General features: G+C 33.9%; 2 protein-coding genes across 11 annotated transcripts in view; one reads left to right on the plus strand and one right to left on the minus strand.

Annotated features, from left to right (window-relative positions):
• LOC115439919 (disco-interacting protein 2) overlaps positions 1-4,608 on the minus strand; it is a 167,116-nt gene extending 162,508 nt beyond the window's left edge. For all 7 annotated transcript variants that reach the window (XM_030163997.2, XM_030163996.2, XM_030163998.2 and 4 more), the window contains exon 1: positions 4,270-4,608. In XM_030163997.2, coding sequence (XP_030019857.1) covers positions 4,270-4,354 — 85 coding nt within the window. In that variant the 5' untranslated portion in view covers positions 4,355-4,608. The remainder of the gene's footprint in view (positions 1-4,269) is intronic.
• A 2,281-nt stretch (positions 4,609-6,889) lies between these two features.
• LOC115439943 (protein phosphatase 1 regulatory subunit 12A) overlaps positions 6,890-20,830 on the plus strand; it is a 95,609-nt gene continuing 81,668 nt past the window's right edge. Inside the window, exon 1 of one of the 4 annotated variants that reach the window (XM_037443804.1) lies at positions 6,890-7,535. In XM_037443804.1, coding sequence (XP_037299701.1) covers positions 7,293-7,535 — 243 coding nt within the window. In that variant the 5' untranslated portion in view covers positions 6,890-7,292. The remainder of the gene's footprint in view (positions 7,536-20,830) is intronic. The other 3 variants (XM_037443807.1, XM_037443806.1, XM_037443808.1) reach the window with 3 other exon arrangements.

Here is a 20,830-nt window from a genome sequence, read left to right on the forward strand (position 1 = left end):
CTAGTGCATTGGTTTTTTTGTTTATCCACAATTAAGCGGAGAATCGAACTTTTAAACTATACAGCGGGATAGGCTTTTTCAGCATTCATTCGTTTACTTATTAACGTTCTGCTGTGCCTAAATAGATATTGGACAAACGATTTGATAAAGGTAGCAAGAACACTTTGGATGCAGACCGCTTTTGGCAGGTCAACTTGACTTTTTTTTTGCGGAGATCGTGTTTAGACTTCACATGGCTGAAGATCACGATATCTACATTTAATATACGAATTAAGGCGAAACAACTTAACATGTCTGTTTAATGTCAGGACTGGTGGTTGGATGTCTTAAATTGTAATGACTTCTACCACGAATGATGTAGGAGATACAGCGTTAAAACCGGTCTATTTGGATGTAAAAAACGATCATTCTTCTGTTCACACCAACATGGTTTGTTGTAGCTCGAACTATAGTTGGTTTTTTTTCTGCACTATTTATGTGACTATACATTATCTTTTCACATCAACACTTGACGTTAATCGACGAAACATTCTCACAAACGGAAGATAATCCTAATAATGGACTTTTCAGAGGAACTGCTACAATATATATCATTGATGCTGATTCGTCATACCCCTGAAGGCGATATTGTAACTATAAAGACGTACGGACGACACAATTACGAACGAGACCATAAAAATATTCGTAACAATGTAGCGATGGCCGACACTATGGCCGACACAAGGTCCTATAGGTTCATTGACGCTGTTGACTAAATCAGCGGGACAGTACGACTCCTGCTTTTTTACCTTCTCATAGAATACACATAGGCTTACGTCCTTCTACTACTTCAATGTGCGGAATATTCTGATTGCCGCTGTTATGTGTTACGCATTATTCAATGTAGAATTAGAGAAGTATAACAATGATTAAAGAAATTAAATTAGAGCTTTTATACAAATATTATTCACGGCAGCTTTAAAATATAATATAGTCTTCATTTAAACATAGAATCTAGCTGTTATCTTCGAAACGGTGTTCGATTCTTATTTCATATAAAATTATTATAATATAAAAATGATGTTGCATTTAGATTATAATATATTCAATAGTTATTTCGGATTCGCTTTTTCGAGGCATATATTCAAAGGATACATTGTTAGTGAGAATTATGATATTATATACCTTAGCTTTTGGACATTTTGGTGTAAATCAATATTACATAAGAGATAGTTATTTAGTATCGTATTAACAATCATAAACTATGCCTTGTGGTAGACATATCAGCTAGCAGGGTTATAGGTAATATTACGTAGCAATCTCGTGTTGGAACCAGTCCGAACAAACCCCTATCGACTGCGGCCAGTCTCTACATAGCACAAACTAAATAGACATTTCATTAGACGCCGTCTACCGCGCAACTTTATTGACACCCCGCCAACTTCACAACTTGTGCCTATCCCACGACGGTTACTGTCTTGCGAGTTAATTACAGTCCGACGCATAGGAAAACGTAAATATAATATGAGCATATTGTATCGATCATGTTTGTGTTTGAGGCTAGTCGGAATTCGGAATGGTGTTTGTGACATATTCGGCCGGACACATTGCGGCGTGTACGATGATGAATATATAGATATGAATTTTTATTGTATTGAACTATTTACAGCACTGCAATTTACAGTTTCATTAGTATGCTGTCATCGGCGGCGTCTAGACGAGGCAATCGTGCGCTATTCGTACGGGAGCTATACAGTTCGTATGTGGCAAGATTGTGAACGAGGTGGATAGCTCAATTCGTTTTATCGTGGACAATATCAGCTACTTCGTTACATTACCCTAGAATCTCGATAACGTCTTTATGTAATAACTGAAGTCCTTAAAAATAATTATGATTTTTGCTCTTGAATAGTATAGTTCTCACGGCTGCTGTGAGACGACTGGCCTGAAGTTAGATACAACCACCCGCTAGCAACATTTTCGCTACCCCTGTTCTCTAGGCAGCAATTTGACTAATACAAACTTCAAGAGGGCCACTGCTGTATTTAAGAATTATATTCTGAATGAAATATTTTTAAAACAATTGCAACATAACAATTCTTTGCTGTTATCATTACTCGCAATGGACATGCCTGTGAGAAGTGGTCAATTCGTTATATTATATAATATATTGTACTATTATTGTTAATCAAAATGAGCGAATCGGAACTTTCGTCCAAAAATATTTCGTATGGACATACAAGTTGTTACAATGCAACTTCCGTTTATTACGGCAGGCTTTGATTGCCGCATTTCATTCGGGAATTATGGTAATTCGAAAATTAAACGCGTTTCCATCGCCATGCCTTGCATGATCACGTTTCGCAATTTTAGTTGGGAATTGTTTTAACATCCTACAGTATCTCATCCGCAATTTCAGTACGAATTATCTTCTACATAGAACAGTATCGTGCAATAAAGTAGTGATTTTTAGGGAATGACGTAAATGTAGGATTAAAACGTTTTTGTAGCTCTACATTGTTGGACTCGGTAAGAATTAAGGAAAGAAAGTTTGTATGGAGTCTTCTAACAATTCTTATACTCTAGAAAGTTACTTTTCACGTTCAATTGGTCCATTTATGCTATTGCACAGTAAATTGGTTCACTGAGACTGCATTGGAATGGAATAAAGTAAAGATTTATATTTTATAAATCGGTGAGTTGAGGTAAAATTGTAAGATTAGGCACTGGTGGTGTAATTACTAATACAAGTTCATTTCTACAGTATAATATGCGTGCGCATTAAGAAACTTGGTGGTAAATAACGCGTCTTTTCGGTAAACAGTTTGTTTCAGAGATTTCACGGAACATATTACAACAAAATTTAAGATGACATTTCAAAATATAAAAGCAAAAGTGACTTACATATTTTTTCCTCCAAGCCACTACAGATTGTAATAACAAATTACACGCGATGTTCGCCAACACGAGGAATTACAAGAGTTCACAAATCTTGAGCTATTGTCATGTCCGTTTCATTGACATCTCTAAATTGGGTGTATGAGATGCAATATTCATATAAAGGATATGGGTAATTTGTGCTTACTGTAACATGAACTCTGCAGTTTGACCATTTGATTTGGTTACAATCAGGCTATCAATGAGCAAAGGGGCCATTTCTAATCAGACTCAATACTACTAGATGTGTATATGCGACATTTTGAGATTTCTTCACTGGCTTACTTCTCAATGTTTATAATATATATATTTTTTTTTTAAATAAATTTCTTGATTTGGCTTTAAATGTGTTTTTAGAATAATAGTTATGTTTATGTGGAACATATCTTTTTCTTTGCAAATTTTAGGTTTTGTTTTCTTTTGGGCATGTTTGGGATTTGCTAGTGTAACTAAAAATAGATATTGCAAGATAATAAAAATCATATATTGTGTTGTGAGATAATGATTTTGAAGCCTAGCGATTTTTTTAAATCTTTGTTGAATGCTGCATTGCAGTAGCTCTAGTGATGATTACAACGTTTTCAAAGTGTTCATAGCACTATTACAAACTATTTAGATGGTAAAGTCTCATTTTATCGTCCAATGGACAAAAATTGACAATGACAAAGACTTTCTATGACTAATAAAGTACTGAGAGTATTAATATTCTCCCTGGGTTGTACAAAATAAACTCGTCGTAAAAAAATATTAAAACCAAATTGAGTGGTAAACAACCACACGCATAAATATTAATTTAAATACGTTAGTCATAGTTGGGCGCGAGCAACTCATCGAGAATATTCATCCGCGCACACACCCAAGTTGTGGCAACTTACACAAGTTTACAATAATTTTCGTGTCCGTGTAACCAGTTTTAATCGCCGTCCCGTACATAGCAACACAAAGTTCGGCCCATACAGTGCCGCAGACAGCATTACTGCCGCATACAAAGTTGCCATGGTAGACGCTGCCGGTTGAACACAGTTTCTTCTGAGGAATCGTCTAATCACTATTGGTACGTGATGCGGCGTGCATTCCTGAGTACGCGATGTGTGACAGCGAGCCGACTCGACCGTAACGTATCTTTATCACAACATCCACGATCATTCCAATCTTATTTTATTTATCAAAAACATCAGCTGTGCACGTCAGTGCTCTAAAACCAGTTCCGTGCGGGTCGCGCACCTACATAAAAACTTTTAATAAATCTTAAACTACTTTTAAACTACTCTTGGTCTCTCCTAATTTGCGGTAAATAATCTAAATTAACAAATTATCGATCTACGAGTAACCAAGACTTGTCTACACACTTACCTTCAGATAACTCCAAGTCCAATTCGGCTAATTTGTCTCTAATTTCGTCCGGCAACTTTGATATATCAACACTTAAGTCAGCCATGGTGAACAAACACTTTTTTCTCACAAAACAACTAAAGTTAACGACAACAATTCAAGAGACCATCGTAACACATGGCCATCTTGAATTTTGAATATTTTTTAGCAAGCTCGTACGTCTGCCGACTCTCTGAATTACCAAAGCTTATGAAACAAGCGTCGTGATCCACTAGAGGCCGCGACTGTCGTTTCCATAGGACAGGAACTGACGACCCACCCCTTCTCGGTATACTTCGCGTCTGCCGTCCGGCGCTGAATCTGTACATAGATTATGTCAAAATTTCTTACTAAGTGACATATACAATCAATGTTTACAGTCTAAAAAAAAAAACGTCAATATGGGATGACATTCGCGATAGTGTATAAGAATAATTTGTGTGGCAAAAGAGAACAAAATAAAGATAACATATAGGAAAGATTATAAAAATTAAATTTGAACTGAACTCGAAGTTGCAATGGATGAACTACGGATTGGCTTTGCATTCTCTACAAACCAATTTTACAGACAATATAAACAATTATTTTGAATTGATTTTTGTAGTGCATAGTATGTTGTTATTTTCAATACGATTTGAATTAAATTTCATCAGAATGTTTGTAAAAGTGTGTTGTGTCCATATTACTTTTAAAAAGTGTATAAAATAGGAAAAAAATCAAGATAATTCACATTAAAAGTTAGAAAATAGCAAACATTTCCTTCTGATAATTTTTTTTTGTTGTGTTTAATTATTATTAGAGACAAGGCTCTTATGAAACAACAAATTAAGAAAATTGCGTAGAAAATTAGAAAGTTTCAGAAAACCGACTATTTTAACTTCGCGCGTTTATTGAATATGTGTTTAACAATCAGCTGCTTTTTTTTATAAATATAATACAAATATATTAGATGTATATAATTCTTCTCTACGTTTGTATGTCACGAAGTTATTTCTAAACCTTTAGATTAATATATCTATTTCTCCTTGCTCACTCGTTTATTGTACACTGCCATCTATTTTTACACTTGTTTCTGTCCATCCAAAGGTTGTCTGGAAGAAATCGCTTATAGCGATAAGACCGCCTATTGTGTAACCATGTTTTGTATTTGGTTTCTTTTGCTTTTCTGTGTGTTTTATTAGTTGGGCAATAAAGAATTATATTATTAGGTAGGTGACGTTGATGTTTTAGAATTGTATCATTTTTTTTGGTAAGACAACTTCTGTTGGGGCTGCTAATGTAAATATAAATTATAATATAAATCTTCTAGATATTTTATGAATTACAAAACTCTTAGCACTCACTCACTTAAATTTGTAATAACCCCCTAGAGTCTCTTATTCCTAAGCAAAAGGATCGATATACAAATCTGTTTATTCAGTTTAGCTTTTATCAAATCGACCTCGAGATATTATAATATTATTATAAGTCACTGTCTCACATATTGAAGGGGTAGGCACGCAGCTGATGGGGTCGACACGTCGCCAAAAGTTTGTTGTTGATTTGGTCCCGCATGAATATCCGAATTTCCTATACAAATTTAAGTTGTCATTTTATTTCTTCAGTGGGATAAATACTGATGCAAGTAAAAAAAACATGGAACTTATGTGAACCACATTCAAAATTAATAAATATATTTATATTTTTTTATTATTATATTAGTCTTATCGCAAATATTGAAAATAAAAAGTAAATAATTTTTCATGAGAATCCCTGAAAACTATTTTATGTGTATAAAGTCTCTCTTTCAATACATTTTTTACCTGTACAGTCCCAATTAATTGCTTGCTTACTCCATCATAGCTTTTCAAATTTACATTACCGCAACCTTTCACTGTCAAGGTTCCTTTGACAGCTACTGTGATGGTAGTTACCGGAGCAGGGCCATAATCATAAATCGAGTCTCTGTTGTTTGTCATGTGCATTGCAGCTCCAGAGTCCAGGTACCAGCATCCTTTGTTCGAATCTGGGGATGTAGCAAAAGCAGTTACAAAACTGGAAGAATTTTCATTCACATTAAAGTTAACCTTCTTAGTTTTGTTGTCTTTATTTTGCTTTGAGTACTGACTTGAGTGGCAGGTTTTAGAAATGTGTCCATATCTATTACATTTAAAACAACGGGGAGCTTTTCTTGGTGGCCTAACGTACTTCATATTTCCTTTGTGAGGACTTGAATAAAATGTAGCAGAGTCATTCACATTATTAACATCCTGCAAATTTTTTGTCTTAACAAGATCAGTACTTATAACAACACCTGAGCTTTCCATAGCCATTATCATAGGCCTATAGGATTCCGGTAGTCCTGCGAGAAAAAGTGTACCCAGCCACTCATCATCGACCATGAAGCCTATATTACGGAGCTTGTGTGCACAAGTAATTTATAGGTGAATAATAAATAAATAGTATACAAATAAAATTCTTAGTTTCAGATGCGTATCTACCACGGTATTTGTAATAATATTGTAAGTCTGTTCTCGGTGACAACAACTCATTCAGACGTTGTACGTCTGTGGTCGAGACATGGCATAATATTTTTCGTAATGGCAACAAGATACAAAAATTCACGATGTAGGTGGCGCTAGGCGTGTTCTTCTTCCGTCATTCTCATTCGCTGTCTAGTTTTTCTTTTTGCCATTCGGTATGTAGGTACTTTAGTTGGCTGTAAAATTTATTCTCGTAATGGCTGCCACGCTAAAAGTGTAGCTTTTTGGTTATGTCATGTATATAGGAATCAGTGTCCGTATGTCACATTGGTGTTATTCAACAAGTGTACCGAGTCATGATCGCATGAAAGCTGTTATATTATCAATCTCACTAGAACGTTTCCTCTTTCATGTTTCCTTATTTGGCAATTAAGTTATGGACTCGGGATTTGTGTACTGTATGTAACAAAAACATAATCTATGCATTGTGAAAAGTGTACGTGTGGACCATATTGAGTGCGGAGTGGTAGTTTTTGGTGCAAAATGACGGACAACAGGTCATCGTCGGCGCTATTTAAGCGGGCCGAACAGCTGAAGAGATGGGAAGAGTCTGACACTAACAAGCAGTCGCCGACGCCGAAGCGGGCGTCTAGGATCCAGTTCTCGGCGGGCATCGTGTTCCTGGCAGCGTGTACGTCGGGTGACAAAGACGAGGTGCTGCGACTGCTGAAGGCGGGCGCTGACATCAACACCGCTAATGTCGACGGGCTCACCGCGTTGCACCAGGTAACTTATCTCCTAACCACTTACTCCTACCTGCCGCAATCAACCATTTCACATTGTGTGGCTTCAGAAGTGTGTCAGTTTGTTTTTAGTACGAACCTATTGTGCGATTAAGTTCTTCGGTGGTGTCCTATTTTAATGATAATATATCCATGCAAAATAGGAAATATTTTGAGTTATAATTCATTTTCATACCCATGGAAAAACAAGTTATTATTCTTGTCCTTACTCCTATGACTATTCACTTGAACATATGAAAGATGTAATAACCAAAAAAAACAATACTGTTTACATCATAATTTATTTTGAATGTTACCAACTGATATCAGTCTAAAATTGAACATTTTACCCTGATTTCAGTATTAAAACACTAGTTGCCTACAACCACAATAATAAATGAGTCCACAAATAAATGAATATTATGTTTGACCTATTAATGTCTAACTAATTTGGCTAACGTCAAAGTTACCCTAATTTAGTTGATGCAGCTGGGAATACTTCGTCCATGATAAAATCTTGCTGTTTAATGTAAAAGGCAATTATAATTAATGTTGTCTTAATATTTTTTTTATTAATTTAACTATTAATCTATTTTCTGTTTTTATTTATGGCGTCCTGGCCTATAATAATGTTAGCTTAATTTCTTGATTTTATATGTTATAAAATCTCAATACAATTGTTAGAAATTATTTGCTTTTCTAGTAACATAACAACATTCAACTTTTTATTTCAATAACCTATTTACTATATTCAGAGATTTTGTTTGTAAATTCTCATTAATATACCTAAAATAAAAATGGAAACAAATATGGCTTAACAACCCCCAAGGAATGGTATAATAATAAGGTGTTTATAACATTTGCGCATAAGTTATATTCTCGATGAAACGCTCAAATAAATATAAGTAACTTAAAACTATCTTAATAACTTTGACTGTATCTTAATATGACAAATAAATAATATGATGTTACATTAGTAGTTGAGGTTCCAAAAGAGCAATATGAAATAGCACAAATTTATCAAGTATAATTAATATATTTAAGTACATGGTTTTTGAAGTCTCAACTTACAATTTGTCAACTTATTGCACTTTATTTTCAAATTTTTGTTTTAACCATACATATTAAGGCGATTGAACTCATTTGCTTTACACATTGTAGATAGTGACTAATACAAAATAAATACCTTATTGTAATGCGAGATATGTGATATCAGTTATTACCGGTTTGAACTATATAGGGTGGATTTTTAAGATACAGCAGTAGCAGTACCTTCACAGCTGTAGCTACAAGAAAACATTCTGTGGAGACAATACATTATTGTCTCCACCGAAAGTTTTCTATTTTTGATTTGACGTTGAATACAAAACTTTGGCATATTAAAATATGAATGGGAGTTGCATTTCTCATAGCTGAAACTTTTTGTAATTTCTAACCTTAAAAGTACCCTTTAATAGTCCCATACAGCCTTTTGAACCTTGTAAGCAACAATATTAATGCTATAAAAAGTATCATTTTCTTGGTTATAGTTTTTTTTTAATTTTGCAGATGAAGATGTTAATGTGTTCATAAATTATAGACAGTTTTCTTATAACTACAGTAATCAAGATGGCAGAAGCATGTGCTGCACCATTTAAAAATCCACTCTGTATAACAAACACGGTATGTGACCGAAAATTTAACACATTTTGTGATTGTGAATGTTACAATGAATAATCAGTATTTGCAAGGAAAAGCCTATAACCAATATTATAATTGGGGTGTCAGCAATAATAAATAGGAGATTGTGAATATTTATACATATTAAATAACCATTATCTTGAATGATAAGTTCTGTTAGGTACACATGACACATAGTAGACAATAGAAACGTTTTTTTTAGATATAAGTTTTCATAACTTTTAACTATTTTATGGCTGCTTATGTTTTATAAGTTTTAAAGACTGTTCATAACTTGTGCTCTTTTGTGTTATTGCGGTTCATTTGTTTTAATCCTATAAAAAGTGCAAATAAATTATTTCCCAACAAATTAATGGGTTGAAAACTTTATTATCCTGAATCAAAAATGACCTGAGATATATTTATTTGGCTCAAGTGAGCTTTTTCAAATGTTATAAGTGTTCAACATTTTATACTGATTTATATATTTGACATATTAATAAAGTACCTGAAGGCCAATAACTATGAACATTTTTAATACTATTTTGACAGACAATATGAACATTTCTTTATAAAAATCTATGTTTTATGACACAGCCTGATGTAGAACCAGTAGTAATATTGCTGTCTTCTCCTGATATTCCTGAACAAAACCAGTGATGTGTGCACTGTGTTAAGTTCCATACACTAACCTAATTTGTTATTTATATAAAAATAATTGTATAACAATTTAATATACCATCATTATGTTGATATTAACAGAAAAATGGAAACTATTGAGAAATCTCAACTATATCTCAAGACAGTTGTACTCGATGATGCCAAAGGGTATCTCATTTATAAGAATTTATAAGAAATGGCAAAATGGATTAAACAATATTTTTAATAAATAATCTAAATCACTTTTTCTCTATCTCTTGTTAAAATGAATGAACCAAAATAAAGAAAGTTAGACACTGCTCTAACATCCCTCTCAAGGGAAGTAACTCTTTGACAGGTTTTAACAATATAAGACCCCAACATTAATCTTAGCTTGGTTCTGGAGAATAAACCAATCAATATAGCTAATTTATCAGCATGTCAAAAAATCCTTCTTTTGGTTTGTCCATTTTCGCAACAGATAGAAAAAAGTGATTGAGATTGTTTATTAAAAATGTTGTTTATAAATTTTTCCATTACTTTCAAATCTGTCAAAATTAAAATGTAAAAAAAAAATATTTAGACGGGTATGTAATTACGTACCCATCTAAATTAATGATTCTAATTTAATACAATCTGAAAAAGATATTAGACTCTCATTATCTGAATTCAGGGTATATGTAAACCGATAATGCCTGAGGGTGCAATAGAATTGTTGCATACTCAGTACTTTGAGATAATAATTATAATTTAATCTATTCCATGTTTTGTATGGCACGCTTGATATAGGTACCATATTTAATAAATTATATATTTTTTTGAAGAATGTTAATTATATTATGGGGTTTAATTTCCACAATATAACTAGTCTAGTGCTTTCACCATTTTTGTTGGTGTATGACAGGTTTTCTAAGTTATTTTTATTATGTATATGACCCACCAAACAAATATATGGTACAAATTATGTTTGATTCAAATTGTAATGTTGCAGTTATCATAATGTTAAAGTTTTACTGCTACATAGAGAGTGCATACAATGTACAATGTACATGTCAATGGTTAATTTACATAGATGATGATATTTATATATCACTTTAATATAGCTTAGGTTACCACCTTGTATATATATAATTATCTACATTTGAAAGAATATAGTACATATATACTAGGATGGAATGTTCCAAAGCGAATGGTGGCCGATGGTACACTATTTATAATCGCCGATATCTTTATATAACTGTTACGTGAACTGATGAGATAATATACGTACATATTTGGCGGGAATGCATGACGGGTTTGGCAATTGTGCATGAGACTGTGCATACTTCATATAGTTGAACATGTTATGTGTCTAGCCTGACACAGAGTAATGCTTTATACACGTTGCATGACTTCGTAAGGACCAGCGCACACTGATATCAGAGCATCGCATCACTTGAGATACCTAACCATTATTCACTCAATTTGTGTGAATCGTGTCTTATAGATTTTCTAGAATATAGACGATTCATATTATTTTGCGTAGTGTTTTTAATTAACTTATATTCTTACAAAATAATTGTAGTACAAGTATTGCTGAATATCAGGCAGTATTGTTGTCAGCGCGATAAAACGTCAGATAATGATGTGTATAATACGCGTTTTGTTTAAATATATTTACGCAGACAATGTTACTAAAAAGTTCCGCATTGTTGCTCTACATGCTTAGTTACTTTTTGGGCAGCCTATGGCATACTACGAAGGCAACAAAAACAAAATCGCCCCTTGCTTATTCGACGGCACAGTAATAGGCTGAAGTTATTTATAATTACACTGTCTTATTCAAACTGTTTATTCATGTAAAAATGAACTACCCAAAACCGACTACCACGTTGTTCGTCAACTAAACCATACGGGTTAAAAACGGCTTGCCTTTATTGCTGTTTAACAATAGGAATGTATAAGATTCTCATTGCCAACTCTCTAAAAGTCAATATATTAATAGTCTTAAAAAATCCTGAATGGAGAGGATGTAATGGATAGCTATGTCAATTAGGCTATTGGAAAGTTTAGCCATTCTTTTTAAAAAATCTTGTCTTGATGTTTTTTTTTTTATAATACGCAACGCTTTAAGTCTTAACATGTTGCGTAACTTTTCACTCCTGGCAGTTGAATACATTTTCTTGCTACAATCGGTTTGAGAAATGCAAAATCTGGGAGTTTTATAGTCGGTTTTTTTTCATAATTATTTAAGGAGCTTTGTCGTAACCCCATAACTATCATGATCCACATTACGCATTGATTGATTATTAGCATATGTGTCTAGTGATCCGAGGTTTTTTCTTCACGCGAGATGAGGCGTGGTCAAATGCTAAAAGATAACAAAATATATAATTTATAAATTAATAAAGAAAAAGTAAAAAAAAAGTAGTAAAGATGAAACATTCTATAATTAAAACGGTACTGTTATACGCCTATGAATAAGGCTGAATACCCCGGGATGGCATGGCGTTGCGGTTTGTTGCATACGATTCATAGCGACACGCTTCTGCGAGTATTTGGAATATACAAACGGTCATCCACTAGCGTTAAATGTTAATTGTCATTAAAAGATTATGTATCGCTGGTTGGTAGATGATTTTGTATAATTCAGGTATGATGTATAGGCCAAAATTATGTAGTGAAAAATGTTTATAAATCGATAACGTTCATATTTTTTAAAAAGTCTAATAGGGTCATTTTGATGCAGACGTATTTATGATTTTAACAGCAACATGCACATTTATGTATGTTATTTAGTCATGAATAAAATATACGGTCATATTATAAATATATTTGGTTACATACATAAAATATAAGGTATGACATTCGACTTACAAACACCTGATTATTTAAATTATATTTTCAGACTGCATAATGTATTGTGTGTCGTAGAGAAAGTGTAGGATCAGTTATTTAAAACTGTTACTGGAAGTGCGTATTGCGCGATATGATCAAATCAGAAAGAAGTTAGTACACTGTAAATTGTAACAAGGCTTTATATAACGCCGTGGTCTGCCGGAATGTATGCCCTTTTGGAACGACATTTTATATATTACACTAGATTTCTTTTTCGAGCTCTTGTTTAATCAGTAACAACAAATATAAACACATCAATCACGAAGTTTGTAAATAATATGTTGCGGTCCACGCGATCCTTACACCTACATAGCCGGGTGTGAGAAAATCTTGCAACTTATTCAAGCTAACCGTGGTTCTGGTTTTGTTGGGATGAGAAGCTGTTTGAATTCGTTGTTTAAACGATACACATTACCAAGAACTTTTAAGAATAAAAATACCAAATAGAAGAAAGGTAGCGAAAAAAAGTAGATCGTTAACAAGTATTTTCATCCTCTCGGCCCGAGGTTCGTTACGGTCAAAATATTATTAGGTACTTATATAATGCTTAAAGAATATACAAACACATTTAATTTTTAGATATTTTTACGTCGGTGCTGTGTGATCTTTTTAATTTATTATTTTGTCCATTATACTAAGTCTCGATCATCATCTTTTACTATCATCTACTTATTGAGACTATTAATTTGAGCCCAAAAAAACTATATCTGCTGTATGTTGCTGAAGAAATGAATATCCCGTAGAGTATATGATGCTATATAACCTCTTTTTCCATTGTCTTTCCCAATAAAATAGTGTTATTGTATTAAATAGTTTTGTGTTTCCTTATTCGAATAACGTAGACAAAAAAACTCGGCACATAGGCGGTAATGACAGCGATTTCGAAGTCGGAGATTAGAATTTTGTTCTTTTTTGGGTAGTTGGATTCTCTTTTTAAATGTATTTAGATACTGAAGTTGACACACAAATTATTTCAAACTAAAACCAATCCCGCTGATGATAACTACTATTTGACCTTCATAATTAATACAAATGGTTTTTTAATTACTACTTCAGAATGTTTAGAATCTTGTACAGATCTAACCTCAATTCGGAATCTCTTTAATTTAAAGGCCTAATGAGAAGTTAGTTCGTCATCGTAAGAATAATTATGATGAATGGTGATGTGCGATTTAGGTTACCATAGTGCATAATTTATTTTTGTTTCATCTTCAGATATTCAGGTATAAAGGACTAAATATCACTATTACTTTAGACACAACGCTCGAGCGATAAGACAAAAATTATATTTTCGATCAAGTATAATATTATGGCCCATAAAAAGAATTTAAAACAGCTTTTGACTTCCTAAGTCAATATATTTTGAACGATACGACACATCAATAGCATCACACAGTGCAAAATATGTAGGTTAATCATTTTCAAATGATTAAAAAAAAACTGGATTATTTGGTTTTCTCCATTATTTATGGGCTAGCAATGCCGCTATGGCGCCAGCTTCGTTGTTATGTTTATACCATATTGTTTCCATCAATGATTCTCATCTATAATTAGTATGCAAGTATTAAACTGTGATTTTTTTAGTCATAGTATTTGGAAGGCTTATAATAAGAGCAACAGATAGTTTGGTGTCTACAATCCAACTTCACCACTGTTTAGAATACATATATGAAAGACTTATGTAGTTATGTGATATTATGGCGCCTAACGAAGCTAAACCACCATAAGTGGTTATCGCACGGCGTGATGTCTGTCTTAGGCAATTATAAACCTGATCTTGCCTGTTCCTGGATTGGTTGTCGTTTAACTGCGCCGCTGAAGCTGGTCATCTGATCTTGTCCAATTAATCTCAGCCAACTACATCGTTACTTCAATAAGCGTTCGATTGACCTGAATTCAATTTCTAAGGGCGCCTATAAATTAACCGCGCGGTAATTGCGTTGCGATCGCGCGGTGAGGTAAATCCATATAAAAATACGAGCGCGACTGCCGTGCTACAGCCGCGAGGCAGGTAGCGGCAAATGGAAGACGCTGTGAGGTGTTTTATTTACCGTCGTTTGTGTTGTGGAAATTCTTATGGAGTTACCTTGCGGCGCGGCCGCAGCGCTGCTACTGTGCTGCAAACGTGCGGATACTTTGAAAGCACCCTAACACAGAAGTAATCACTATGGCAGAAAGCCTTACTGATACCGTGTTGACAGGCTGGAACATATCAATAAAAATACGTTATTCTCGTGTGATAATTAAATTCAATATGTTATGACCCACTTTTCAAAACATAATATTATCATAATTTTTTAATTCTCTGATAAAATATAAAATGGATTCCACGCATAAGTAATGACGCGCTTGTGTTTAAACAACCTCGCGAGAATTGGCGTTTGCATCTACTGGAATATTCTAAATTGGGTTTTGGTTGCGGCACCGCCCGTGTGTATCGCCGATTAGTATAAAAATAACTAACTTTTGGAAGTGAAAAAATTATCGATTAAAAATCGTTCAAGTTTAGATGTTTCCACAAAGTCATGTTTCCGATGATATCATCAAGCATATCAAGTTTGTTTATATTGCACAGCGATGGAGATGAAGATTATCATCAGAGACATTTAAATGTTAATCTGTAGATTTCCATGTGTATATAAATAAAATAAAATAATTTATGTAGGCTAATTCCCGCAATACACGACTCGTTTACAGAAAACATACATAGCTTTTATTGGAAATAAAAACAACGTTTACGTATGGGAAATTAGATTAACTAGTTTCCACATAAAGTTCATTCCGTGTGCTGTAGTTTGACAAAGTATGAATTTATGAACGATCAGAATTCAACTCTGCATTCACGCGTTTTGCTGTTTTTGTGCAAGTTGTTTTTGTTAGTTGTAACTGAACTTTCAGCTGTACATTGCTGAATAGATGTGCTTTTTAATATGCAAACGAGAACACTGCAGGCATAGTTGCGAAAGTTAATAATAACGTTTCATATAGTTTGAATATTTGCAATGTCCGTACAAGCTCGTGATCGGTATTAATTTGAAAATAAAATGTATTCGGAGCATTTGGGCTCGATCTCTCATTACTGATTCAACCGTTTCGATTTTGCTTTGTGAAGGCTTTATATGTGAGTTTGAATTTAAGTTTAGTGTTTCTTGCCCGTGTGGCAGTAGGAGGAGCAACCGGAAGTAAGTTCATTACAGGACGCGTGTCTCCCCTAATTGACGCATAATCCCGGTTCCGTTTACCTCAAAGGGCTTCTTCCAGTCCGTGGTTTGTTTTTTTTTTGCAGAAACTAGTGCTATAAAACTTAAGATAGACGTATGCAGGTGTAGACCGCAGGTTTCTTCAATGGAATCCGTGGGATATATAATTTTGTAGTTTTTTTTCCCAATATAAAAGTACTTTTGAGAATAATATACATTTAGGAAATGTATATGTGCTATTCTGTTCACTATTTTTAATTTGTTACTACTTTAGAAGTTGCATCTAGTTATATTGTATTTTTTTTGCTTCTTTTTTTAAATTTTTAATCCCTTAAATAGAAACTTCACTTCATACGTCTTATTTTTTCAATGAAATACTATTTTTTTAATATTGTATTGTATTATACCGATATAAAATAAATAATTAACTGTTGTTATCTATCAGCTATGATTTCTATTTTTTATGATACGCGCTTTACGTAGTTCTAATATCATAGAACAGCGATCAGCAATCCACTGCCGTCTTATTTCCGACTCATAGCTGTTCCGTGAATGAATATAATATTTTATAATGTTTTTTTAAATTTTTTGTAATTACATCGTCCTTCGTATTAATAAAACTCAAATTAATATTTTTGCTTTTGCGATATCAACAATATTCATGGCTAGGTACTTAGGTTTAATATCAAAATAAAATTGCGGTCCCGCCTTTACTTCATTTTGCCACTATGTGGCCCTTCACTGCGAAATGGTTGCCGACCACTGTCGTAGAAAAAGCACAAAATTTATGATGGAGATGTTGATTAAAATATACGTTCAGTGTTAGCGACAATGAATTTCCTAGAAATTTATTTTCCAAGGAAGCGTCAATTTTCATAGTAAATATTTTCTCGTGGCGATGGTAAATTTTGCTATAACTGCATTAGAAGCGGATGTGGCGGAATAAAATTGCATTGGCTGGTGCCGCTGGCATCAAGGCAAGTCGCCCTTGATAAAATGCATTTAGTGCCTTAGCCTAGACTGCCTCTGTTTACCTACACATTTTAGCAAATATTTCAATATTATATAGCTGTTGATAAAATCCTCCTTGGGGAGGCCTATGTTCAGCAGTGGACTTCCCGAGGCTGAGATGAGATGAGATGATGATAAAATCCGTATTGTAGCATTCAATTACAATTAAAATCAGTTGTAATTATGTAACACGTATTGTTACATATTTACAACTGATCTAATATCAATTGTTTATTCTTTGTCGCTTCTTAAATAAGTAAGTTATTAATGCACCATATCCCTTTGTCGCTTCCAAATAAATTTAACCCCCGAATGCATTTAACAAATTAACAATACACTTCCGTGTTTCGCGTTTTCGTATAGAATGCGGCGCCGCAGGTCACGCGCTCCGGGTTAGCACTCAGAATAACTTTCGATTGTTTCGGGCCACCGATAAACGTCACCGTTACACATTTAGATGCCGACGACCGTCCGTCCGACTATCTAGCGGCGCGTACCATTGCCGTTTCTATATGTAGTCTCACCTACGCTACATTTACATGAACAGCTGTGTATCGTCACCTTTGCTACATGATCGTTTTTTTTTTCATTTTATGTGCATTCGGTTTACGTCGTCCCATCCTTATAGGTTACCATGTTAATGCCTTTTTTGTTTGGAATATTTAAAATGCGATAAAGTTTACTAAATTAGTTTAGTACAAAATGCAGTTTAGTTTTAAGGATATGTGTTAATACGAAATGTTGTGGACATATTCTGGGTTGATGATTACAGGCATGTTCTTAGCAGTATGAGATTATAAAATAAAAGACACGTGGATTTCTAGCTAGTAGCATAGTATGCCACTAGAGCAGGCAGGCAGTCTTCTTACAGTTTGAAACTGGAGACCACTGAAAAGTGCACATGTTCCTTTTTCACAGGTCCTGTTAGGACTTGCATACATTTAATGTGTTACATAATAATAAAGTAACGATTTACGGAAGGCTAGTCTGAGCCTTTAATGTATACACTTATCTAGCATCTAGCCCGTATGGGCTGATTGTGTTGAAGTATCAATTGAATGGAGAGTGTCTCTTAGGAAAGGTGTCGATACGCAATTGTTGATCGATTTACTTTAAAATAAAATACTAAAAACAATATTTGTGCTATGAAACAAAATATGTTTGTTTTGCGTTTCTTTGTTGTGAGCTTCATCTTATTTTTTATATGCAATACGTAAGATTTTTCATGTGAGGCGTGACCAAAATGATACGTATGTAAATCATCAACTGTATTTATATACTATAGAGTGTAATATTAATATAAACAGATTAACATAATTTAGGCTACAATTGAGCTATATCTGGTTCACATTGTACCCACTATCAGATGCCAATGAGTGTTCTGTGCCCTCAGCTCGCTACACAACTAATGGTAGTGTCGCATAAATGTATCGAGCTTTAGTTGACATCAAACAGTTTACAAGTAAATAATATTGTCTACTATATCTTGACCGCTCTCTCATTCATGTCCACGATCATTAATTTATAATTTCATTAATTTTAGTATTCATTCACAATCTCTTGTTTTACAAATTCAGAGTTGCGTATTTCAGTCATACATAACGATGCACGGAACAAAATGAATAAATAGTCATATTAACGTACCCGCAATTTGTTGTAGGGCTCTCTCGCCCACGCTCCTTCAGATGCATCTGTCGTGGGTGGATTGTAAAATCAGTAGTTTTGTCAATCAACCATATTGTTCCTAAAACCCTGGTTATTCTATAAATCATTTTAATTGACCCTTGGTTTACATTTATCAACATGTTTTTGTATTTTATACGCATTGCAATTTACTTGGACTGGATTTTCTTTATGAATTATAATTTCAAGAAAATACCTATGGAAATTAATGCGCAAATATAATAGAAATTTAAACTTCCTCAAAATGCACTCAACGATAAATTATTTTGCCAATTTATTTTACATCATTCATTGGAAATGTTCCCAATTCCCATTGCAAGCGAATGCATGCAATCGATCTACGTTCGTGATTATCAAATCGTGAAGTGTCTAGGCAAGTTGCACATTAGCTAATGGTCAACTGCGTCGTCGACATATCAAAGTAATCAGTCAGCCAGTGCGCACAGGAAGATATTAACGAGCCTTAATAGATGCAATTATTATGACCCCGGACGGATCGGACCGTTCGACATCTCGAAGTCGCCTGTTCTAGAAATATGACACACTTGGCACTTTCTCTTTTATGGTATCAATACTAGATGTTGTTCTTTTTATTATTTCTGACAATATCTGGACGTGAATTTATGACGCTTTCGTGTTGTGGAACCATCGCGCCGGATCAATGTTAATCATTGCTTTACTTTGGAAACCCCATTTTTTTATGATACAGTACATATAGGTAATTTCGTTGTATTAATTTCTACGGCATTATACGTTTTGACTCATCACAATTATCACCGTGAGCTGTTTTATGCTTTGTAATTGTCATCCGCGACTTAGTTTGTGTAGTCTGATGGCATATGTTAAAGAGCTTTTTAACACTACATCATTTTCCTTTCTACGCGATGTATGACTTATTGTTTTTCTAAATTTCATTCTGAAGCAATTTGTTCATTGTTCTACCTTCGTTATTTTTGTCTCGCTAATTATAAACAATTGCTCATAAACCATTTATGTGCAATACCATTTATCGCTGAATACTTTTTATCCAAGAGCAATTTTTATCCCAATCCAAACTAATAATCAATATTGTTAATATTTTTTTAATAACAAACAGACAAAGATAGATATATAAGTCGCCATTGAGTCACGTACACGATTTGCAACAGGTGAGAAAAACAATCTTGGGAGTGATTTTTTCCTGCAAATCGTATAGCGCTCAATGATAATATTGACATTTTATCTTGCGTCTGCAAACATTGATGCCACGGCGCTGGTTTATGGTTAATTTTAACTTACAATTTTACCTATATCAGTTCTGCGTATGACAATCGTGTTTTTTGTATTACTCTGAAGCTTAATTTTATTTTACGTTATGTTCAATCCTTTGCGATAAGCCCTTAGTCGCTTTTAACGTATATTAATGCAAACAAGCCTTATACCTCGCTAATTCAGGTAAACTAATTGACCAAATACCGGCACAAGTGAAAACGGCAGGATAGGTTCAACGGAAATATACAGAATTACTGTTTACAAAATAGTAAACATATAGATGTTCATAAATCATAGTGGATTCAGCTTCACCACATTGTTAATAATTCCGTGTAAATCCGCAAACAGTGAATTTCAGTAAGACACTCAACCCGATTTGCGTCCACTATTGCATCACAGTCGGCTATGACGCATGGGAACATGACACCGTCCGTATTTATGTGTGTGCGTGCGTGTGCGTATGTGTGCCACGTGATACACTCTCAGTGTTTGTGTGCAATTACTTATACAGTTTTATTTAAGAATAGGTGTTAGTCATGCTCGTGTCAATGGGTACCTTATGAAACAAATAAAGTTTTGGAGACTGCGTGAATCGATGCAGTTTTTGTGCGATTCGTTTGAATGGGCTAAGATTTGTATCGCCTATGTCTAGACTCGAGTTATAGTAGTATCACTGTAGCTCGCTGGTTTTATGCACCACTGTGTTCAAGTACAAAGACATTCCTGCCTCGCAAATGGTGAGAAGATGTTTTTATTATCATTTATTCCAAAGTTATTTTAAAGTTAAATATTAAAAATGATATGTGCTTTAAATAAAACGAAAATAAACCTTTAGGATATATTTTTGAACCTTAGCATAAATACTTAATAGTAATTGATTAAATGTTTTCGTCACTTCGTTAATCCAAAAAGTTCAACGTATCGTTCCGTGTGAATGAGAAATCAGAATGTAAATACGAGACCATTCTATTTTAACAAT

Source organism: Manduca sexta, chromosome 27, assembly GCF_014839805.1.
Source record: "Manduca sexta isolate Smith_Timp_Sample1 chromosome 27, JHU_Msex_v1.0, whole genome shotgun sequence".
Classification (NCBI taxonomy): domain Eukaryota; kingdom Metazoa; phylum Arthropoda; class Insecta; order Lepidoptera; family Sphingidae; genus Manduca; species Manduca sexta.